This window comes from Gymnogyps californianus, chromosome 10, assembly GCF_018139145.2.
Source record: "Gymnogyps californianus isolate 813 chromosome 10, ASM1813914v2, whole genome shotgun sequence".
NCBI classification, from domain to species: domain Eukaryota; kingdom Metazoa; phylum Chordata; class Aves; order Accipitriformes; family Cathartidae; genus Gymnogyps; species Gymnogyps californianus.
The window spans coordinates 24,601,569-24,620,887 of NC_059480.1; the positions used below are offsets into that span (position 1 = coordinate 24,601,569).

The 19,319-nt window shown below is 41.6% G+C and overlaps 1 protein-coding gene across 1 annotated transcript in view; it reads right to left on the minus strand.

Annotated features, from left to right (window-relative positions):
* Positions 1-295: 295 nt before the first annotated feature.
* Positions 296-19,319, minus strand: part of LOC127020368 (multiple epidermal growth factor-like domains protein 6) — a 205,022-nt gene continuing 185,998 nt past the window's right edge. Inside the window, exons 29-38 of the mRNA XM_050902882.1 lie at positions 18,896-19,027; positions 14,033-14,161; positions 13,033-13,158; positions 12,216-12,344; positions 9,828-9,956; positions 9,372-9,500; positions 8,579-8,704; positions 6,014-6,142; positions 4,054-4,966; positions 296-3,465 (exon numbers count right to left, since the gene is read on the minus strand). Of these exons, the coding sequence (XP_050758839.1) occupies positions 4,887-4,966; positions 6,014-6,142; positions 8,579-8,704; positions 9,372-9,500; positions 9,828-9,956; positions 12,216-12,344; positions 13,033-13,158; positions 14,033-14,161; positions 18,896-19,027 (1,109 nt within the window). The 3' untranslated portion in view covers positions 296-3,465; positions 4,054-4,886. The remainder of the gene's footprint in view (positions 3,466-4,053; positions 4,967-6,013; positions 6,143-8,578; positions 8,705-9,371; positions 9,501-9,827; positions 9,957-12,215; positions 12,345-13,032; positions 13,159-14,032; positions 14,162-18,895; positions 19,028-19,319) is intronic.

Genomic DNA, 19,319 nt, shown 5'->3' on the forward strand with positions numbered 1-19,319 from the left:
GATTTCAGTGTGTTTGCTCTGAATGTGAATTAGTTTAACAGAACAAAGTTTCATCCACAACATAAGCCTGTTGCTTCAAGACTATCAATAAAGAGAAAACAAGAACAAGTTTTGATGACATGTTTATATAAAAAAATCAGCATCCTTTCACTATGATACGTGTACAACAGAAAGTACAGTACAGTTTTGAGATACATCCCACATATTCTTTGAAGAGGGGTTACAAATTCACAAAGACATAATATTGCTATTCAAGTGCTTATTAAAAGCAATAAAAAGAACAGAATAACCAATTTATGCTCTACAAGTCTGAGATTCGGTGTTTACCGCTGGAAATTGCTTTACAGCGTGGTAGAATTTAAAGCTTCGACCCCGCAAAAGAATTACTGGGCACAGTCGCAGCTCATGCATGGAGCTGCTGCAGTCAGCCACAGGTCAACGTGCAGGAAGAGTCCTTCAAGAACTGGGGACGGAGAAGGTTTCTAGCCTAACTATAAAAAAAATTAACACAAGGACGGGAGGATCGAGGTTTCTTGGCCCACCAGTTCTCTTAAGGACTCTTCCTAAGCTTTTCTTTGCTCTGATAAGAAGCTAAACTCTAACAGAAATGTTATTTGTCACTGTTAGATCAACAGTATGAAGCCACGATGGCTCCAAAATGTGTCTTTGGCTCTTCTGGGAAGGACATAAAGGTATAATTTCCATGTTTGTCCCACTGGCAACTCCTGATGCTATGATGGTTATTACTTACACAAACAGAAATCTGCAGCCAATCAAAATAATATGGTTGGCAAGAAATCTGGGCAAACTTTAATAGCTATAGTTCTTCAACATAAAAAGGATAAAAGTAGAATAATAATTTTTGGCAGGGGAAGCAGAGAATTTTTAAAATTCTGATTGTTTTCCTATGAGGATAGTGTTATAAATACTGAAGTCTAACTTAAAACATGTTGTTCTGGTTTCATGAATTCACATTGAGTAAGATTCCGCTGGACCCATTGAGTTACACTCAACTCATTTCCACTCTTCTCAAACTGGAGTTATCTGGAACACGCAAAAAGGTAAGAGAGCGGGATTTGGCACAGAAACTGCATGGTCAAAATAATTTAAATGTCCTTCTGAAAGGAGTTATCTGTGCATGCAAGTGTGTTACAGTGGAATACACAGAGCGCTCTTTTCAAGAAAGCATAATTAACTTCAGCCTTCTGGGAAATGGAGAGCCAAGAAAGGCATTTACCAAGTGGAAGATGGACATAAATTTAAATATAAAACCCATTTTCACTGAAGTTTTCAGCAAGCTCCAGTGCTATGTGCAGGACAGTATCAGCCTGACAGTCTTTCACTGGAACCTGATGAAGCAAATAAGCAGAGTTGTATTATTTTAGTAGCAATTACACTCACTTGCTACAAAATTAATCTATGGAAAAGCTGATTTAGTTGTTTTTCCATTAAAAAAGTCCATGCTGACTAATAAAGACTATTTTGTAGGCACAGAATTAGGTAAATTTGTTAATCTGCAGTAAGGAGCAGCATCAAAACATATTAATGACACCACAAGCAAATAAACTTCCTTAATTAATAGCTAATGATGTAAAGTTTTAGCTCTTCTTCTAGAAAATGACATCCTGTAAACATTTCCCTGCCTTGTGAAAAAAGTGAAAACCTTCACAAATAGATAACCAAGAAAAGACATTCAAAACGACCCCATCAAAAGTAATCTTTTAATATTTTTGAAATGTTTAATTTTTTACCTTTGTATGATTGTACTTTGTTCTGGAACAAAGTCATGTTAAGCCCCAAATCAGAATGATCTGTTTAATGGCACTGAAGTGAACTTCTTTCCCCAAGGCAATAACGTAAAGAAGCTAAGAAGTATTTTGAAGGAGGAATGAATAAAAAAGACTATTGCATGTGAATGGTTTTGTATGAAGTGGCATTTTCGGACTGAAAAAAAAGTTTGCTGAAATATTTCCCAGGCAGATCTACCTGGGCCTCTAATTCATTGGCACAGGCTCAGTATCAGTCACTTAAAATATGTGTTTCATCATGTACCTAAAATTGTGACGTTCTTTAAAAACACTTAACACAAAAATCTTTTATTTCCTTTATACTACATATTTACAATTCTATTATCAAGGTACTGTGGAAAATGTAAACAAGTATACACAGGTGTAAATAATATGGCTTGAGAAAGGTTTCCCCTTTGATTAGCTGCTCTAATCACATATCAGTATACACAGATAAGAAAAAACCAGTACATTTTACAAACTGCTGTCAAATAGCAAAATGTAAGTTCTTGGGTTTTACGCATTAGCTGCTGAGTAACCACAGCAGTCATCGGGCATCTCTCCCTAAACCGAAATGTCCGATGTGCTGGAACTGGGCCAGTGAAGGGTCACCGAGGTAACTGGGGCTGGTAACAGTTGGGTCTGAGGGAGCAGGGTTTGCTCGGTCTTCAGAAGAGAAGACCAAGGGGAGGTATTACTGCTGTCTTCAACTACCCCATGGGGGCTGTAGATGAGATGAAGCCAAACACTTCTCAGAGATGCACACTGAAAGGATGAGAAGCAGCAGACCAAAGTTGGAACTTAGGAAATTCTCATTGGAAACTAGGGAAAAAAAAAATCGTGAGCATGAAATTTTCACTGGGACGGGGGCTCAAAGCGGTGGTGGGATCTCCATCCTTGGAGATATTCAGAACTCAACTGGATGAATCTCTGAGCAACCCCATTTAACTTTGAAGTTGACCAGGCTTTGAAGAGAAGCCTGGACCTCCAGAGGTCTCTTACAATTTAACTTACTCTATGATTCTACGAAAAATCTTGAATATAATGCGACGCTTGCATTACTATTGTAGTTTGGCTCTGTGGTAAATACATAATTAAGATCAAAATACGTCAATTGCTTAACTTGGATCGTTCTTCTCCAGCAGTTGCTAAGATTATATCTAATTGTCTCATATGAGATTTACCTTATCAGTTCCAGTTCAGTGAAATTGCCCCAAATTCACATAATTGTAGGATCAGACCCAGGCCATCGCATCTCCAAAAGAACATTTAAAATGTCACAGCTGGCAGTAAAGCCCTGCTGAGAGCCACACACTTCTGACTAGGTTTGGGACAACAACAGGTTTGTCACATTTACATTGAGTAAACTTTCCAGCGACATTCATAGAGCTCTAAAGAAGAAATGACAAGGGATCAGCATCAGCCCCTGTAATTTTCTGGCTGAAAGCACAGCTGGTTAATTAATTTTGACACATTCACAAATATCTTTACTGTGTTTAGGATGACTTTTGATACCTATGAAGTGATGAATAACAACAATAAGACTTCCATGAAGCTTGAAAAATACCTACCGAACCTGTATTGCTTCCAACAGATCACAGTTTGAATTAAAATCCCAGGTGAGGAAGTGGCGCTTGCTTTGTACCGGACAGTTAATGACTGCAGATGTGTTTAAGACCTGAGGTGAACCATGGGGGTAAAACTATTACTTCACCTACTCATTATCCAACCGCAACAACAAACAACATCTTTAAAAATCATGTTAGCATCAATTATCGTCACTTTGTCTCTTCTAAGACAAAAATCTTCTCTTGCAGAGTTGCAATTTGTTACGGTGTGTGAATGGTAGTGTGAACGCAAGACCTGGAACTGCCTGTACTACCATCCCTACTGAGCCCGTGGTTCTGATGCCCTTTAATAAGTGCACTTTTGATCTAGTCAGGCTCAAGAGGTTACTTCATAGATTTTGTAACTCCTAACCTAAAGAGAGGTATAAAGAGGCACTTTGAAATCTTTTAGTCTGGTTACCTCAGAATATTAAAAGAGAGAACATTATTTCTTTATAATGACATAGTCCTATATTAAAGAACAACCTGTCTAAACAGACAAAATAGCACCAAAATGTCTTTGTTCTATTAAGTGACCAATAGCAGCTGTTGAATGGTATCAGGACTTTTTAAAGCTGACTTAATCAAACTATTGTGCAGTAAAAGCACATTATAATCTTTTATATAAAGAACACAGAGATTATCTTTAAACATCTAACCTTGCTTACTATCTGCTTTCTCCATCCAAGATAAAACTCTTTTCTGCGTTAGCAGGTACTGTTTGATGAGAACTACTGCACAGTTTGACTTGACAAACCACTGAGAAACTCGACTGACAAGACGGGAGAACGCAGAAAGCCAGAAGAGTCTGACAGATGACACCATGCTCTTTGGAAGACGGATTCAGACGTAAGCAAGATATAGATGGAGACCTTCCAATCAGTCAATCCACACTAGAAATGTGGTACATGTTCTTAAATTAATTAACAACTTATCGAGGACTGTGGTGGTTTCTTCTTCAGTTGCAAGTTTAAAATTAGACCGAATGCTTTTCTAGAACACACAATGTTATTCAAAGAGGAATTAATTTGGTGAATCCCACTAGTTTCTGTGCAATGTGATTTTGCAGTGAATCCATATTGGCTTCATAATCTGTGAAACGCTCATTAAACTTCACATTGGTTGTCAAGCGGGTTTAGAAAGTCACTTATACGTGGTGTGGCTCACTGCACGTTGATATGTTACATACTGCTTATCCTGATACTCTTTGGAGCTGGTCTTATTAAAAACATGTCCAAGCTTTCAAACAATGAATTATATTATATATCAGAAAGAATGTCCAGAGCAGATTAATGGAGGGGTAAGAGCTAGGAATAAATACATGAAACAGATTCAACTTTTTAAAAGGATCCAGCTACTAAATGGCCTCTGTAGTCTTCCATAAGAAGTGTGAATACTTCAGTACAATTCAAGCTGAATTGAATAGCTGTTTTCATATCCAAATTCAAATACCGTCTGTGCATATAAAACAGTTCATTTATTAGTCCAAATGTTACTGTTGTAGAGCTCTTGGAAAAATATTCCCTCTTTCTTGAGTTTGTTCTTCATAAAAAGGAAGCTTTGGAGGGCCACCTAGAGAATTGAGTAGAAACACGGTTTCAGGTCTATATAACATAATACTGAAATATTATATAGATTATACAGTTTACACTTAAATAATTCAATAAATGGTATTCTTCAAAAGAAGGTAGAGGACTGATTTACACTGGTTTCCTCACAGAGGCAGAGAGCAGGCAAAACAATAAAACATCTCTCAAACGGAAGGTTCCCAAAGTGTTTCCTAACCTAAATGCAGAATTGTACGGTATCACCATCAAGCCAGTTGTGATTAGACTACAAGTGGGAGGAAACTTTCACTCAGTGCTGTATTTCATTAAGAAGAGCAATTATCTAAAAAAAACCAACCCCAAACCCCGCAATCCTTTTGTGATAGCGTGATGAGTGCTTTAGCACGCTCACAAATCAATCCAAATCTATTTTCCAACGTTTTGTCTACTTATCTGGCTTATCACATCTTACCACCGTGCTCTTCAAAACCCGATGCTTCTACAAAAAGTAAGCGAACGTGATGGCACGCACAGCAAGTAAAGCTCCTTATTCATCTTACAGAGACTGTGGATATCAGCTATTTCAGGGCAAGATTTCATACTCGCAGGCACAGAAGAGTGTACTGCTCTCCGGCACAGCTGTGCTGGAGGCAGCCTCGGGAATCCTTGAGCAGGCTGTGGAAGATCTCCACAGCCTGCTCTGAGGGGAAAACCACTGCACTGAGTCAGTTCAGCTTGGCCAAGACCTCACAACGACCTGGAATGACTCTTGGCATTTGCAGTGTCTGTTGGCGTTTGCACCATCAGGCGCCTGGACCCTTAGGAGGACAGCACACCCCAACACAACCCGTCCAAGCAAAGCTGCTGCTATCACAGGCTCTGAGTTTTTCACCAGAGATGGAAACGCAGAACGGCTTCTGCCTCACACAGCCCCACACAGAAACTGTGGTGGCTGCTGCTGAGCACCACGTTTGCATGGTGGGTTGATACCCCCGTCCAAAGGCGTCACTGACCACCACCATGGTCAATGCATGATTTCTTCTACTAAGAAAGGCTGCACATCTCCAGTTACCTTCTTTGCAGGTTGGCCCCATCCACGTGGCTGGGCACACGCAGTTCCCGTTGTACGGATTGCACTGGGATTTGCTGGCACACTGGCATCGCAGGGAGCAGTCGGGGCCGTAGTGGTCTGACCTGCATTCTGGACGGACACAAGTGTTTGGAAGAGGGTGAATGCTACCTAGTAGTCTCCCTGTTCTCCAGGATCAGGAAGCTACTTAGACACCTACATCTGTTAATATTAAAACATGACATTTTGGAAAGCCTTGCAGTCCTCAAGTTTCATCTACTGCATGGTCTGCCCAAACTGTAGCCCAGCTGTCCTAAAGAAGTTCCCAGAATGGAAATCATTACTGGTGTAAAAACAGAAAAGATCTTGGGATCTGCTCAGGAAAGTTACTGTCAGCATCCTGGATCCACACTATCTCCTGCAGCTCTCCACTGCACAGCTTGGCTGTCTGTGCGCACCAGCAAAGAGCCTTCACTCAAAGAATGTGAAATTGAAAATTAATCCATTTTATATATACTCTTATGTCTTACTCTGATTTCACAATTCTGCTGCCTCCTGGCAAATTAAACTCCCAAAATGTCTCACTCCCAAATACAAATACATTTCATACCTAGGCTGATAAAACCTCATTGCAATTTTTTTATGCAGTCAGAGTACAGGCATGAAGGAAAAGTTAGCAGCAGGTCACAAGGCAGGGTGCTAAATACATTGCAAACAATAGCCCTCTCTCCCTCACCTTGCTAGAAAATACTGTAAATAATCAAGGCGCTTGCTTTCTCACACAAGCACCGTTAGGTAAAAAAAAGTGCTGCTGAGCCCTGCATCAGCTGCAGCCCCAACACGTGGGAGAACTCTCCCCGTGCGCTCAGAGCTTGGCCTTTTCAATTAGGAAATGTTATGAGAAAAGGTCTCCTCAAACACCTCTGGACCTGATTTTCATTTATGTAATACCACATTTTCATGTTAATAACAATGTGTATTTAAGACATCTGTTTGAAAGTCTGCAATGTTAATTTAGTACAGAAAAAGAGCGCCCATAAAAGTCTGTTATATTCTCTCTCTTTTTTTTTTTTTAATTAACATTTTGCCTGTTTAATGGGTGCTTTACCAGAGTTCAAATTAAAATCAGGCCTTTTATCTTTATGGCTGCTGCAGAGTCACAGCTGCTCACAGTTATATCACAGATGAACTGAGCCTAATTGAAAATAAAAATGCAAATAAAACCTACCCCATAACAGCTTTTCATGGATGGGGGCTACCCTAGCTGATTTAAGAAAAATAAAAATGACTCCTAGAGTTTGCAAGAAGCAAAACCTCGGTTCGCGTTTTTGGTGCTGAGCTTCCCCCTTGCGTTCCACTTCTGCCTAAAATTTCGCTGGAAAGGCCCCTGGATGCCCAGCGCCGTGCTGGCTGCGGGGTTGGGTGGCTGATGTCCCCCATCGGACCAGCGCCTGCAGGCTGGGTGGCTTTGGTTTCTGACCGCAGGACAGTGCGGAGAGGGAAGCAAATCGTTTTCCATTTTAGTTTCGCAGGTTGCACTAGCACTTAAGCTGCCAGCAATTACTTTGCATTAATAACAGGCTGTTTAAAGCTGTTTCCTGCCCTATCCTAGAACAAAAGGAGAAATAATATTCCCCCACTGTGATTTGGGAGCTCGGGAGGATTATGGTTCCTGGTGCGAACCTCCAATAGCAGCACATGGATCTTCACTCCTTTTATCTTGTTTGCCACAGCATTAGGATCACAAATCTCTTCTTACACTTGTTTAAACCACTGCAATTCCTTTTACTCCAGTGATTACCCTAAATTTACTCCATCATACTGTGATCAGAGTCTGGCTCAAGAATCTTGCCTGCCATTGCTGCCCCTCAACCGTGCAACCATCTCATCAGGGTACAGCGGTGGGACTGGTTTTCCCTACAGGAGAATTTTCTAACCTATTTTTATACCCTTGTTACAAAATAATTCTGCTCTCGTGGGCCAACCATTTCCCAAACACACAGCCCAAGTGCCAGTGCTGCAAATGAGGGAATTTTATTTGGATTAAATGTTCCTGGACTACTGCTGAACCCCAGAGGCAGGCATAGCTGCTGCAGCTCCGCTACCCTCACCCACAAGGATTCCGTCCTGCCTCCTGGGGAAGCAAACCCGGAGCTGGACATACTTTTGCATTGGTCTGAAAAGGGTCACAAATGTCCGTGTGACAAAACACACGGCAATCAGATCCCTTCGTGCCCATTTGCACCCTCTGGAGTCTTCCCAGCTACGTCTGTAAAACTGTGGGCTTCTTGGTATATTCTTCACCAGCGCACCTTCTCCAAAACTCAAGGCAAATGACATTTTACAGCTGACCCATAAACAGTTTTCCTATCGGTGTATCAATTTAAATATTGATTAAATCAAGAGGTACAGCCTGTTGATAAAGCTGTTGATAACCCCTAAGAGTAATTTGCTACAAACAATGTGTTCTTGAATACCGGCAAATGTCCTTTCACAGTTACGCTTAGACCAACAGGTCATATTGGTTTAACTCTACATAGTCCAGCCCTTAGAAAATATTACCCTTACCAATGTCACATTTCTCTCCAGTCTTCCCAGGTGGGCAAAAGCATTTCCCAGTCTCTGGATCACAAGGAGCATCTCCACAGTTGCACCGGCGCCGGCACCTCTCTCCAAACCAGCCCCTGTTGCAGCCTGACAGCAAGAGCGCTTTTTTAGACGCACATTTGAACGGCAAGACGTACATTAGGCCAGAGTTCTTCCAGGATGTCTCAGAGGAAAGTTCATCAACTCTCCACTGAAGCTAGTGTAAATGCCAAGTTTAATGAAGAATCGAACATAGCGGAATAGGCATAGTATTTATATGAACTCTCTTTATGTTGGGTTTGTCTAATCTAACCTATCAAAGGTATCTGTAAATCTGTCCCAGAAATGTAACTGGCACTTATTTTCATTTTTAATTAGAACTCTCTAGAAGACCGTTCCCTAACACTCAACAGGTCTGACATGCACCTATTTAATAATCTTATTTGGAGTTTTAGAAGCAAATTTAAAATCAGTAAAAAGAACTTATATTTAATAAACGACATGTGGAACTCATTGCTGCAAGACATCATGGAGACCAGGACTTTCACCGTATTAATCGGAACCAGATTAGTTAATTTATAAGGAAATGAGAACATCCAGCTATATAACAGGTAAACAATTCCAAATCTAGTGTTTTGGGACATTCATAAAGCTCAAAATATGGAAGAACTTGCTCTCAACAAACATTTGAGTCATGACATGGGGTTTTGGGGGTTTTATTTTGTTTTTTTTGTTTGTTTTTTTTTTTTCTTTTACATCAGAGGGGTACAAGTACCTTTCTCGCAGTAGACACCTTGATAACCCAAAGGACAAATGCACTGTCCTGTCACTGCATCGCAGCTCGCTCCATTTTTACAGGCACATGCATGAAGACAGCTTAGCCCATAAAATCCAAGGGGACACCCTGAAAAATGAAAGAATCAAATAAGGAAGGTTTTTGAAGAAAAACACACATCCCTTTAAAATCCTCTGTATTCTCAGCTACATTCCCTGGGAGCTGACAAATATGATATTTACCATTAACTCCAATAATGCCACGTGCTTTTAAACTTGTACCACCCCAGCATCAGAGGTCTGCAAGTTACTCGGATCTGGAAGCAGCCGGGTGATCTGGGACACCCCAAAAATTTTAACTGAACCGGCGAGGTGTTTACGTGACTACTCTGAAGCCCCACATCCCGTCGCCGTTGGAAAACAGCGGACCTGGGCTGCCGAGGGTGCCTCCACTTACTGTGCTCACAGGAGTGGCCGTAGTAACCCTCGGGGCATTGGCAGCAGCCCGTGAACCTGTCGCAGGTGCCGTTGTGCTGGCACGAGCAGTCCAGGTCGCAGCCAGACCCGTACTTCCCTGGGAGACATTCTGCTGGCAGGACACGGACAGAAAAAAAACAGACAAACAAACAAAAAAATCACTGACCTCACCCAGAAAAGCTCTTATGTGATAGCTTGTATAGCTGAGGTATGATGCCTATACAATAAATTGCAGAGCCAAGGAGAACGTTTCTTATGAAGACACAGCATTTCTGCACAACTATGATGTATTTACATACTTTGATGAGAAATCTTTTATATTATATAGATGTTCAAACAGCAATTTCCTTTATAGTCTACCTTTTCAAATCTGTCTCTTCGTGTAGTCAATGTTGAACCTGCACCATGTGTTGTAAAGCCACATAGTAAATGGCATAAATGGTATCTTCTTTTTTTTTTTTTTTCTATATCTACAGCAATATTTTCTTTTAGGCACTTAGAAAGTGTGAAAGAAAACATGAAGCTTTTCCTCCTCTGTGTTATCATTGGAGTTCACACTATTCCAATTCCTAATAAAACCAGGAGGATCTCTTTTTCACACACAGCAACAGACTTTCCATGTATAATGAGATATCTGCTTTTACAGAACTAAACTCGTCTCAAATTACTGAAAGCCAAGTCATGCAAAAGTGACTGTGCCAATATAATTAACCTAGGTATCATTTCTGCATAAGTTAACTTCCCACTGCTGTGATCATTTGAATCTGGGCAGACCAACTTAAATGAGCGTGGCCGTCCAAATAAGCGGATTCCTAACTCTGCAAAATGTCAGACGAGATCTTTCAAGAACACCATATCTAATCACTAGAAAAAGGATGCCTGATTAGCTGTCTTTGATTTCTAGTCAAAACACACTCAAAACCACACTGCTGTGGAAATCAAGACTCAATTTTCCAATAACTTGGCTATCTCTGTCAAAAGAGAAACAGTGAAGCTCTTTCTAGTGATGTAACACACAGTCCCTTATACGACGTGTGCAGGTCTGCCTCCCGCACTTCACTTCAGAGACGTTTTATCTAAGCATACCTATAAGATACACCCAGGATCCACTACTCCACGTAGGGACACCTGCATGACCCTACTGAGGGTTTGCAACCGAAATGCATCTCACAGGTGGTCACAGGGATTTCAAGGAACAGACAAAGAGAGATGAACACAGGCGGCCTATGCAACATGAAGTTAGCCAGTTATTGGTGAACTGCACTTTTTTAGTGCCTGCCCACACTGGTATTCACATTGTAAGTGGCTCCATGTAGTTAGCATCTTTCCTTTCCTCCCTGCTCCTTCTCTGCACACACGTACGCATGAGGTGGGTCTCTGAGTCTTCTCAGCTGCAAAGTGAAACAATTGCATCAAAGAATTCTGCTAAAAAGTGTCATTTCTATATGACACTTTTATATAGGGACACTCCCCTATAACGACCAGTTCTTCGTCAAGATATGTATGGAGTTTGAGGTGGATATTCTACAGATGTCAGGGACAGAAAGGCTGCACATGAAAGCCCTGGAGTGTGTTGGGGAGATTGCATCATGGCAGTTACGATGTAACGATGACATTGTCTTGAACGTGAACTCGGAAATAACTATTTATTTGATATCATACCAGTAAACTCATGGTTTCCCGAACATTTAAGTCTGTAACAATACAGATATCTCTTCTCTGGAGAGATAAATTGGAACAGAAATGCAGAATGACTTTTGGGAGATGGACGGAAAGATGTGGAAAAACTCTACTCTGGGCTGGCAGAAGGGTTTCTGGAGTGAAAACCGATCTTACTCTGTTTAAGTGTGCTTTGTCTTGTGTATGGGAGAGCTGTCACGGAGAAGTAAGGGCGAGATAGCAGGACAATCTCAACTGCTTTGGACAGATGTCAGAACTCTGCTAGCAGGGAATTCAATACATGGGAAGTTCAACTGCAGTCCAGTGTCAAAGGGAAGAGAATAACAAGAGAGAACATAACAAGAGAGGAGGGAGATGTGGGCTTCTGCTGACCTCAGAGGAGCACATGAAAGAAGATACAAAACAACGTTCCCATGAACAAAAGAACACAAAAGTTGGACAGGAGAAGAAATAAGAGTCCGTGCAAGGCAATTTATGAGACTTACAGAGCAGGACTCACGAGGAAACTGTCTCTGAAAAAAGACCTAAAGCTCTAACTAGGGGCAGTTCTGCGTGAGAGAAGCTACAGAGACAAATGCAGCTGGGAGGGAGTCTACTTAAGCAAAAACTGTCCCCTTTTGCGGGTCTGTAGACACTGCGAACCCCTGCTTGAATGTACACATCCACTATCATCGAAGCAGAAAATTACCTTTCTCACACGATCTTCCCGTCCAGCCGAGCCCGCAAGTGCAGTTGCCATCCACGTGGTCACAGATACCACCGTTCTGACAGGTACATGTCAGGTGGCAGTTGGGGCCATATTGTCCCTGGGGACACACTACAGAGAATTAACAAAGTTTGAAAAAAAATAAATTAGCATCCCAAAAAAGGATGAAGGTGACAGGGAATAAATACAAATGCATGCTCCCCACAGGGTATCCCAAGTGCCTGGTGTCTCCTGAGGGCTGTGGGACACTCTACTCCATGCTTATTAGCAGTTTCATCCAAACACTCTCTCTCTCGCCATATCTCCTCACTTGGCTTCACTCCACATTTGCTCTTCTTGCTCTCCTCCCTTTGTCCCATCTCTCAACTCCTCCTCCTCAGCAAATCCTCTCCCTCCACTTTTTCAGCTCAAGCAACTTGCTTCTAAATTTAGTCCCATCCATCCACAGCGCCCTCACACTGCCCATGTTGTGTGGTACAAACCACCCTTTTCCCCATCGTTATGTTCCGTTTGGACTGCAGTCTCGGAAAGGAGTCACTTCAGCTTTGTGGAGAAACCAGTGCAATGGTACTGAGTGTGGTGGAGCAAAGCGGTGAGATGTGGGCAGGAGATGGGAGCAGGACAAAGGCAGGGTGATGGAGCGGAGAGGGACAGGGGCCGAGTACAGCAAACTGCAATGTTATCAAGCAAAGGCATTGGGAACCACAGTTATAAACAATGTTTGGCGCTGAGTTTTATTTGCTGGTTGTTTTAAGTATGTCACCAACTGACGAGATGACCTTGGGTCCCGCTTTGTTACCTTGCTGACAGCTGGGTCCCATTTGGCCGGGAGGACAGGTACACTTGCCAGTCCGTGGGTCACACTGACCTTTACCACATGCACAGAACAGGGTGCAGTCCTTCCCGTATCGGTTTTCAGGGCAAGCTGAAGGAAACACAGCCTTCTGTTAAACACCCCGGGTATCCAATGCCAGTTTTCATTTTTAACATAGGCAGGATCTTATAGGGAGAGTTGGCTTCGTTTTTATTCCAGCTAATGTGCTTCAAAGCAACAACTATGAAACCAAAACCCATCCAAAGTCATGACTGCTTCTTCCTCTGAAACTTTACTTGAGGTTATAAACATAAATCCATGGTTTCACATGGAACATTTAGTAGGTTTCCTACCAAAGAGGTGAGTGTACAACTGAAATATCAGCTCCTCATCCTTCCAGCTAAAGACATCTTTCCTGCCTTAATATCGATGATGTCCTAGGCTGAAGAGCAAAGCTATAGGCTACTAAACATCAAAACATTGCCTTTCTGTGAATGAGCTGGAGAGAACTTCATAGAGATCATAGCTTTGGAAATAGCACAGAAATTCAGCCACACAATCTAGCTCAAAAGCAGAGAAGTAAGAGTAGGGTTGCCATGGAGTCTTCACCAGTTTTGCCATGACAAAACTTGATCTTTTTCCCATTTATTGAAACTAATGGCACCATAGTGTGAAGCAAAATATTGAGATAATTTCTCAACCTAGAAATTTTGGACAGGAAGAAGGAACTTGAGCAATTCATGCTGAGCTGGCTCTAGAAATAAATTTGGGCAAGCAGGTTGTAATCCTGGGATGAGTGTCCTTGCTTCTACACACACAGAAGAGAGGGAAAATATTTTGCAAGAGATTTTTTACAAAGCTGGAATCCTAATTTACAATTCAAGGAGGAGGTAGCTCGGATCTGTCTGTTTTTCTACTGACAAGCTCTTATGCAGATTATTCTCTGCTGTTTTTTCAAAGAAGCAGAACATGAATGTTGGCTTACTTTTACTACAGTCGGCTCCAATGAAACCAGGCGCGCAATCACAAGTTCCCGACGCAGGGTCGCAATGGCCTCCATTCATGCATTTACAGGGGTTTTGGCAGTTTGAACCGTAAGTACCTTTTGGACACCCTGTTTTAAAAGAACAAAATAGCAATTAGGCTACGTTGCTACTGGGCCCATTGCATTTCACGTCATAAGCACTTTGTTGCTTTCAACCAAAATTAGATTTTCATTTTCTAACTCTATTCACTTCTAGAGGGCCAGGAGTAGGCATTGACAAGCAGACGGCACTCCTTGGGGCAGCAAGGCAGCACTGACTTGCAATGTCAAACCCCTGGAGAGCCAGACCGACTGCTGCTGCCGAGCCTGGTCCGACTGCTCCTGGCTCTGCCTGCTCCTCCCATTCCTCATACGTGACGGTAGCAAGAAAAGCAAGCCCAGTTCTTCAGAGGTTTTCCTCTTGGATTTCTGTTCCAAATCAACCTGTTCCCCCTTTCTCTCCTACGGCAGAGATGGGGCCCTGGTCCCTCTTCCTTTGGGCAGCAACAGCCTGGTCTGCCTGAGATGGTGAGAAGCCATGAGCCATCTCTGCTCCTTTTAGCAGTTATTTTAGCTGACCAGTTATGGATAATGGGGCAGGTCTCGTCTTTTGAAAATGTTTAAGTTGGAGAAAGTTTGTTTCCTCTATAATCTACTCTTTCCCTCCAACCTGCAGTTGGCATTGCTCTGGCACATCTAGTGGGCTGTGGATGGAAGACTATGAAAACATGCACATAACAATAACGCGAAATTTCAGAAGACACCTTCTCAGAAGATAGATATAGGACAGCGATGGTTTAGATGCAAAGCCAGAAAATTATCTGAGGAAAAAACAAAGTAGATGTATTTTGTAATACCCAGAAGAAACATTAGACCTGGATGGATTGCTGAGCCAGTGTTACAGGGCAACGAGCTGTCCATGAAGAGGTTTTCCAGGTGGTAGTGAGTATTTCTGGTTTCTTTTTGGACAGCTAATGTCGAAGGAGCGCTGAATACAAGATCAGGAAGACATGAATGCATCTGCCACGCTTAGCACATGTCTTCAAGATACTCTTTGGAGTGATGGAGGCTGGAACTGAGGAAAAGAGCTGGGCAGAGCTGCTAGGCATGTGCCTCTGTCAGGGTTGCCTCCAGCATGCCACCACTGAACTCCGGAGACGCAGGTTATTCCCCTAATTTTCCAGTGTACCAGAAGAGGGAGAAGCTGGTGCTTTTAGAGCAACACGATCATCATTGAACAGTTACACTAGTGCTACTACCTCTACATGTGATTTCTTTGCTCCTTCCTTCCTTCTCTTCCCCTGGCAAAAGGAAAGCCTATGGTACTTTGGAAATCTGGTTGAATATATATTTGCACACGTCTCCAAGCAACAGATCTCTCGCAATCTGTGCATAAATAACTTTATTTTCTCTCTTTTCCGAAGGCATGAAAGCATGGTCTGAGTGGCTGGAGAAATCTCTGGATTTTTTGAACTATTCAATAGAGAGAGAGAGCTTATGGTGAAGCTTTAAAGGGATACCTTTTAAAATAAAACTGAAAATTGGCTTCTGCTCAAATCAGGATAGCAGATCATCAGGACTAAACAGATACGCACTTTTACAACATGCAGATACTCTCCCCAGCCCTTCTCAACCATGGCTTCTTCTCAATGAACACTTTGTCATCAGCGCTTCCATCTGTCAGTACAGAAAATCTGTTTCATGTGCAAACCCTGGCATCAAGGAGTGAGCCCTGCAGCATCTATTTCATTCCACGAAGAGATGAAGTTAAGGACACACCCAGATGCAATGATTTAATTGGACTCTAAGTGAGTTTCTCTTTTCCTCCTCCCTTTCCTTTCGGTCATCATTTGGCTTTTCTCTTTTCTTAATTCTGTTTCCCACACTCCCAAACACGTTGCTTCTCCCTGGCAAAGCTTTCAGAGTGGTTCCTCAGCTCAAGACTAGCAAGAGCTGCTCCATTAGTGAAAGGGATGCAGTAATTCCCCTCTTACCAATTTTTTTACCCTTGCAGCATTTTATTTATTTCGGTTCAACAGGGAGCAGCACAAGCAGGTCAAACACATCAGCTGCCACGCTCACGTGATTATTAACAAGGCCATCTCATCTGTTACTACTTTGCAGAAGAACTTCTATGCAGATAGCTAGGGCAATTTACACAGTGTCCTGCTATTTAAGTAGGCTCTGCCTTTATAAAGAGGGTTAGCCTCTAACCACCAGTTATCTCATAAAGACATTTTCTAATTTAACAGTTTCCTGTACATCTGACTTATGTTTTTCTGAGAACGGCAGGAGCAGCAGCCAGATTTCTAACTCATTTCCTGATTTTTTCCTTCTGGTTTGGGTGGGTTTGCCACGATCAAGAGCTCCTACATCTTTTCATACCGACTGCAGACACTAGGGCTCTTCTTAGCAATGTTATTAATTGCATTGTCAAAAAATCACTTCTGAAGCATCCCGTTACCTACAGCTTGAAGCTGAAGCTGGTGAGGTCCAGCCCAGTAAATGTCACAGAGACGTAGCACGGGGTTTTTTTATCCGTTACAACACCACTTACTGCTTTTTATTCATAACTTTACTCAAGTAGATCTGCCTGGCCACCGAGTTATGGACAATTGATGGGAACCTTATTGCTAGTTTGTCTGCTTCCTCTGGATCCTGCCAAGAGACTGTTTCAGCTCTTCACTCCAAAATTTGAGAACATGAAAGCCTCGTTGCTCTTGGCTCCTGGAAATTTGACTTCCCAGCCAACTACACCTTTTATAGATACTTTCTTGAACCTTTTTTCACAGTACTATAAATATAGCAATAGTTGCCAGAAACTGTTTCCAGCAGCATCCAACCACATGTTAACTGGACTGGAGCCCATTTCACGTCTTTGGGAGCGGCTCCCTATGCTGTTTTTAATATTATATCGAAAGCTTCTTCATCCTGGAGCAGCCCCAGTTCTCCCTGTAGTGAGGAGAGTGGGAACATGGAGCATTCCCACCAAAGTCACGCTAGCTCTCCTTGGTTATCAGTCACTTCAGAATCAGGTCCACACTCCCTCACTCCACTGACCTAAACCTAAGAACATCTCACACTTAAACTGTTTTCCTTCCACTTTTGTGTCTGTCTATGCAATGGTCAGAGTGGTATAGGGGAGAATAAGAAAAAAAACCCACAAAGATGCAAGACAAATTTTCTCTCTCTGTGAACGTCCACCATTCCGTTATCTCTCCAGTAAATGTTTAACAAAATTGTATTTATTAAGTGAGAATTTGCTGTGCAAGGTACTGTGTATTTTCGGAATCTAAGAGAACACAATGCCATGAAGGCTCATGTCTCATATGCTATAGGTTTAATCCTAGCTACACAGAAGTCCGTGGCAAAATCCCCTCTGAATGCAATGAAACACAGACTTCATTTTGTAAGGTATTTCTTTTATATCAGAACTTCAGGGTAATTATTAATGTTTTAAATTTTAAAATTCTGAAATAAAATCTTAAGGATCTAAGCAAGCTCGAGGACAGTTACTATAATCTATAGAGATTTAGTACTACACGCACAGGTAATGACTACTGAAAGATTGCTACATAAAAGTAATAGGCTAACCATGATTAAGTCTTTTAAAATGATACTGTTAAACAGTTAATCTCCACTACTGCTCTACTATAATATTTATTATAATCTAATGTATAATGGATCCAGATGGCTGCAGCCTAGATGTTGAAGGCCAGATTTCGATCTCACTTATAGTGAGAACTGATGTACAAAGGAGGATAGAATTAATCCTTACATTTACATTTATATTTTAAATAATAACTTGCGATGACATGATGGTAATACAAATGCTCATCTCTAAAATAAGCCTCTTTCCTATTTCTACTCAGGAATAAAGCACAGGTTTAACCCTTACTACAGCCGCATATATTGCAGCTGGCCTTTGTATCCAAATTGTCATCCAAAAAAGCAAGCAAACCAAACAGAGCTGTGCTGGATTCTTAAGAAAGGAAAATCAGTGTTTGCCAAAGAGAGGAAGACTGAGCTTGAAAGACGACAGCTTTTTTCTTTTTTTTTTTTTTTTTTTGAAATGAGACTATTGCAAGCCATGGAGTAAAAACAAAATTAAAGTTGTAAATAAAAGGTAATTAACTGTCTCCTTTATTGGATACTTTGGTATATGTTTCTTATCAGTTGCCACATTCCACCAGAAACTTTACAGATGTCCTGAAATACCAGCATGAGGCATGCAGACCTGGGAATATTTTTTATGATGGAGCATTTGGCCAATTGGCATTTTGTCCTCTACACTAGTCACCATTTTTCAATCCAGAGTAACAATTTGTTTAATTTGATTGTTCCTCAGAAGGCCCTACAACTTAAGTGACTTTATGAATCACTTAGATTTATTGCCAATTGCGGCTTGTCGTTTTCTAATAACCATTTGTCCTTACTTGAGCATGCAGAGATTTCAGGAAGTATTTTGGCCTAGGTATTTGGAAATGAAAGAGCTATACAATATTCAGACGTTGCTGAAGATGAGAGGTGTAAACGCAGAGAATGATATTGATATTCTTCAGCGTGGCATGAAATTGGAAAGAATTTAGCTAGTAAATGAGTCTGATGGTTTTTTTTTAATTATTTTTTTTAAAATATTTTTTTTAAATTAATCCCTTGTAATAACACAGGTATTTTTATTATTGTAAATTAACCCAACTTATGCTTACTTTATCTCAGTCAACACTGAAGGTACTGACACAGATGAACTCGAAGCGCCAGCACATGGCTCTGCATAAATGTCAGTCCTCGCTCAGAAAGCGGGCAGCCCCCAAAGATACTCACGGAGGTTGCAGCGGGCCCCGTAGTACCCCGGGCGGCACGCACAGTCGCCGGTCACCGGGTGACATTCCTCATTCTCGGCAGAGCACTGACATACGCCGTTACAGTTCTTACCATACGTGCCCAGTGGACAAGCTTGGGGAAGAGGAAATGTAAACCAATAAATTAAATTTGTCTTGGTAAATATAGCACTCAAACAAAAAGCGAGCTCAAATTTATTAAATAAAATCCCTGCCTACAGAACGACGCTCTCCTCCGGGACTTTGGATTTATTACATTTATTTGGGGGTTACTTCACTGCTTGATTTTGTTTCGTTCAGTCAATTTGTGCCCAACTGTCAAGGGCCAGATACAATTTTCTCGTCACTAGAAAAAATCATAGGGAAATGTCAGGCAAAATTGACTAAAATAACAGTATAAATCACAA